This window comes from Montipora foliosa, chromosome 7 (genome assembly GCF_036669935.1).
Source record: "Montipora foliosa isolate CH-2021 chromosome 7, ASM3666993v2, whole genome shotgun sequence".
Taxonomy (NCBI): Eukaryota; Metazoa; Cnidaria; class Anthozoa; order Scleractinia; family Acroporidae; genus Montipora; species Montipora foliosa.
The window spans coordinates 29,664,027-29,669,026 of NC_090875.1; the positions used below are offsets into that span (position 1 = coordinate 29,664,027).

At 40.6% G+C, this 5,000-nt stretch overlaps 3 protein-coding genes across 6 annotated transcripts in view; 2 read left to right on the forward strand and 1 right to left on the reverse strand.

Annotated features, from left to right (window-relative positions):
* Window positions 1–2,337, forward strand: part of LOC138010614 (uncharacterized skeletal organic matrix protein 5-like) — a 7,185-nt gene extending 4,848 nt beyond the window's left edge. The window contains exons 3-4 of the mRNA XM_068857588.1: window positions 632–758; window positions 1,281–2,337. Of these exons, the coding sequence (XP_068713689.1) occupies window positions 632–758; window positions 1,281–1,802 (649 nt within the window). The 3' untranslated portion in view covers window positions 1,803–2,337. The remainder of the gene's footprint in view (window positions 1–631; window positions 759–1,280) is intronic.
* The window catches only part of LOC138011747 (uncharacterized), a 30,786-nt gene that overhangs the window by 24,548 nt on the left and 1,238 nt on the right, over window positions 1–5,000 (reverse strand). The window lies entirely within an intron of this gene.
* The window catches only part of LOC138011749 (uncharacterized skeletal organic matrix protein 5-like), a 6,618-nt gene continuing 6,045 nt past the window's right edge, over window positions 4,428–5,000 (forward strand). The window contains exons 1-2 of one of the 4 annotated variants that reach the window (XM_068858903.1): window positions 4,428–4,530; window positions 4,750–4,920. In XM_068858903.1, coding sequence (XP_068715004.1) covers window positions 4,896–4,920 — 25 coding nt within the window. In that variant the 5' untranslated portion in view covers window positions 4,428–4,530; window positions 4,750–4,895. Of the gene's footprint in view, window positions 4,921–5,000 lie in introns of all 4 variants that reach the window. The other 3 variants (XM_068858904.1, XM_068858905.1, XM_068858902.1) reach the window with 3 other exon arrangements.

Consider the following 5,000-nt stretch of genomic DNA (forward strand, 5'->3'; position numbering starts at 1 on the left):
GTAAATTTACCTCTCAATTTCAATACACTGTGAGGTAGTCATGTACTGAGAATGAAGATTACTATCAGCTTAATTAAGGGTATGATCCTGATATAACACGAAATTCTCGAGACCATCCAACAAAGAAATCCATAGAAGTAGTTAGGAGAATTAACTGTTAGATCACGGAAGTGAAAGGGTTGAGAAGACAGGTTTTACATCATCAACTGGCTCCACAGTCAGTTCCCTTTTTCTTATTGAGAAACAATGTTAAAAGACCTTATCAAAACAAGCTGGCGACAGTTTCGTTAAAGGCGTCTCGGGACATATTCAGGAAACGGGTTCCAGGCCACGTCAGGAATCCAGAATCTTCGGAGGGGAAATCTGGAATTGAAGAAACCACAACGTGGAATCCATAATCCAAGCCTTTCATGGATCACCTTAGGGTTAAGGTTATAACCTTTCAGACTCATTGGATACGGAATCACTTAGATCACAATGATTTTAAATATCCCACTTGGGGGAACCCAGACGAAAAAATTCTGTTCACAAACGTTCCTAAAATTGTAATAGATCGATTTGGTCAAGTACCTTGATGAGGTGAGTTGAAGATTTTGTTTGCCTCATTCAATACTCGTCTTTCTCTCATCAGTTCATCTCAGAGCCAAGTCTATGAGCTGATGTTTGGTGCACAAAGGGTTCCAGTTTACTGCCACATGGGCAACTTTGGATGCGGAGATGGAGGATGGACGGTGGCCATGAAGACTGACGGCACAAAGGTTATGATACGTTTTGTCCTAAAAAGACATGTCGCCACATGGACGAAAAGGACACGTTCTGTATGATAAATGTCACGAAGTGTCCCCTTATCCTTCTTGCACATTACTTGTCTCCAAAAACGTCGCGAAATGTCCCTCTTCCCTAAGCAGTAACGCCTTGAACTTGCATCTGATCAGCAGCCTTTCTAGACAACAAGGCTCAAATTGCGATTGGACACCAATTTGAATAACCTTAAATAACTGTACACATTTCAAGTGCGGGCTATGGACGAAAGAGAGAAATGATCCTCGCAGTTACCTGGACAATTTAAGCAATTGTCTCTGATATAAACCACTTTCATAAATGACGACCGATTTAATATTCTATTGTAAAAGAAATGTGTTAATTGGACGTACTGGCATTTTGTTTTTGTTTTGTTTTTTTTTTTAGTCAGTTTTCCTTAATTACATACTATAGTGATTACTTTGGTCTTTGTTTTACGAGAGGCTCTATTAACAAATGCTTTTTTTATTTTATTTTAGAATACTTTCCACTTCAACTCACATGCTTGGACGGACAAATATTCCGTTAATCTCGAGGGAGGGACGACTGGATTCGACTTTCAAGAAACCAAGTTGCCAACATACTGGAGCACACCATTTTCTAAAATCTGTCTTGGTATGAAAATTGGCCAACAGATTAACTTTACCGTCATAAGAAGGAGCGCGAGTTCCCTGTTCTCTCTGATCGCAGACGGCACATACCGAGCCACCTCACTGGGTCGTAAAACGTGGAAGAACCTGATTGGTCCCGATGTATCTCTGCAGCTCCACTGCAACAAAGAAGGCTTCAATACTGAGGGGTTCAGGACCCGCACCGCAAAAGCAAGAATAGGGATTATTGGTAACAATCAACAGCATTGCGGCCTTTGCGACTCCCGAATAGGATTTGGCACTGGAGGAACCCCTGATGAATCTAACACTTGCGGCAACGAAGCTGCGGATCGATACAGTGACAATGGACCAAAAAGCATTAAAGCAATGGGCTACATCTTGGTCCAATAGCTCATAAAAATCTCAAAACGTTCCACTTAAATAAAGCACATCTTCATCACAGATTAACTGGAAACAAGTACAGCTTTACAAGATGCGTCCATTTTTATTCCGCAGATGGATGCCACGGTTGCTACCTCTCTCACTTATACTTTCGTTAATAATTTTTCCCAAGGTCAACTTGAAAGTAATCCTGTGGCTATTCCAGGCTGTTGTTTTTCTTGGTCCCTATAACATGCATCTTCTATGGTTATCAGGGCTAGTTGAATTGTTTCTGCTAAGTGTATCATCTATTGTTTCGTTCTCCAATCACAGATCGATATGACAAGATGTCAAAAAGAACGTCTTGAGTTTCGTGTACTCACGGTTTGGGAGAAGTTTGCTTTCGCATTTTGCCAATCGTAGCGGAAAGGATTTTCCTCTGCTGAATTGTATCCAGGTTCTTGGATTTTTCCGCATTCACATTTAAATGGTATGGAAATATCTGGAACAAAGCGTTTTATTCGCAAAAGGTTTCAATTTGGTATAACAAATTCAGTTAACTAGGCGATTTGGTACATTGTTTATTTTCCCGTAAAGCTTGGTTTAAAAATCGACACTTTTCTGACGCTGATGGGGAATAGGCCCAATTTGAGTAAATCTTACTCTTGGGTGATAACGCTTTGAAAACTTATAGAGGTTTACAATCACGTGATAAGACGGCCATGTTGGTGCACAAAGCAAGAGCAAATTATCGCTCAGTTTTTGCATTATAATAGAGTCAAATTCCCAAGACTTTTTTCTTTATTTTTCTGTGCAACAACATGGCTGCTGTGACGTCACGGAAAACCATCTATTTGTTTGGATTTTTCAAATAAGTAAGTTATCTCGTGACGCATTTTTCACGTAACGCAAGACGTCAAAAACGACACCGATGACGAAAAATGACGTCATTCTTACCTCAAGCGCTGTCGGGCCTAGGAACTCATAACCGGAAGCCTTCAACTCCAATACAGTAACTACGTTTATGTAAAGGCATTTTCACAGATCAAGCTATTTTTGGACGAGTTCTTAAAGTTCTTAAATAACATTTGGCTTGCAATAGTGACCATTCTCAATCCCATAGGATTAGCTAAAACGGTCTGCCTTTAAAAACGCCGTTCCACAAATACAATGAAGTTATACGCTTGGAGTCATGGGCTCCTGGCGCTGTATATTATAGCTCAGTGCTTAGACTCTGTCATGTTGTTTACCCAATTCTTTAATTCAGTCAATGAATAGTCAGTTGTTTACTTCTTAACGTTTTTTTTTTTGCGACGACTCAGTCAAAAAAACTATGACAGAAAGACGATGTACACAAATATAACAGAAACAAAATATAAAAATCTTAGTGGTATTGGAAAGTGAAATTGGATCCTCTTATGAAGTCGATAATAATAATTTGTCAGTGATTGGTTACAGAAATCCCACAACTGTTAAGTCGCGACTTCTAAATGACGTCAGCTTTACGTCACACTTTAAAACCCTTTAAGGCTCAAAGGGCGCCCCCATTGACGGGTAAAATGGTCTGGAGTTAGACAGACTAAATCTATGAGTGGTTACTGGGAGATAAAGGCATAAATAAGCGTTCGCACCTGCGAATATACCCACATCTCGTTCCCAGAGTCATCATTGCCTTGACCAGCAGTTGGGAAAGAGAGACTGGTCAAATGCAAAAAAGGCTATATTTGATTGCCTGTTTTCATTTCCTGCCATTTTATAGGAAATTTTTTTTCAGAGTTTCAAGCGCTCCATTCTTTAAAGCTTCCCCTACTGAACTTTCCTTAGGGAGAGTTCACATTTACCCTACCTCTCGAGGCGTAGTCCAACAGACCAAATGGGCTCTTTGCACGATACTGTCATATGGTACAAAATCCGCCATGCTGGATGGCAAAAGGAATGCAGCAACCTCCAAGACAAAGCGATTTTAACCAGCCAAGCGTGACTTTTCGTTGTTTTGGATGTCCCATTGCGTAGTTGCCATAATACAGGGCAGATTTTATACCGTGTGACAGTTTCATGTAAAGGGCCCATTCATAAATGGCTGCCAAAAATTATTCTTTTGTCTAATTAGACTCACTAGCCTCGTTTGCATGGACAAAACACAAAAGAAACGTTGCTTGAGAGCAAGGCTAGTGAGTCTTATAGCGATGTTTCTCGTGACGTCACCCATTGTTATTAATGTGCCAACCAGAGCCTAATTGGCTCTTGAAACAATGACTTCTTTTGTTCCGTGGTTGGCAAATTTGAATGTCAAAAGAAATGTGACGTCAATGTTTGTAAACAAGAAATATGGCTATAGAGCGTTTTCACATGACGTTACGGCGGCCATGTTGGTGCTCCAAAACAAAATAGTGTACCGAACTAATCCTCCGGGAATTGAACTCTATTTTTATGCAAATACTTTCCTTTGTTTGAGTAATCCAATATGGTTGCTGGCCACTAAAGGATACTTTTTACGCCGCCAATTATTCCTTCGGTCTGTGCGCTGTGGAAGTGCCCTACTTTAGGGAGAAATTCATATTTCCAAAGTTTGACTTTCCACGCATAGTCAGAAGACCCTTCACGCACGCGCAATTATTCAACCGGAACTAGAGTTTTCTGGTTCCCGTTTTGTATTATTCCAGAGCCCCCCTCACCTGTTCCACTGGTCAAGGATAACGAAGGCTCTAGGAACGAGATTGAGTATAGCTCCACTGACAAACACGAGGCTCCCTCAGAGGTGAGGAAGGTAATTTTTTGCATTTTTTCTTGAAGACTTTGCTAGGGTGCAATTGAATGCCGTTTTAAGTCACCCATCGTAACTTCAGTCAACTTGAAATATCCAAAATGCGTGCGAGATCTCGAATTCTCACGCAAATCTTTACGATGTTGGCCATAATTATAAGGAGAGCAAACACTTTACATGTGAACACAAGTAACCCAAACGCTTCCCCCGCAGCAGAGTGCAACAAACAACCAAGTAACATCTGCAATTGCCATTGCAATGTGCACCAGGATGCAACCATTTGCAATTATGGAAGAACAGTGGAAGGCAAACTGGATCAATTACTCGCACTTGTCAACAAAAGCGCGTCTTCTACTGAAATGCGGTATCCTACTTCCTTGCCAGGTATTACCAGCTATGATTCAGAAATTTTGAAGTCATATGGATTATACTGATGCTGTTGTTACTTAAGATGTTGTGATTTG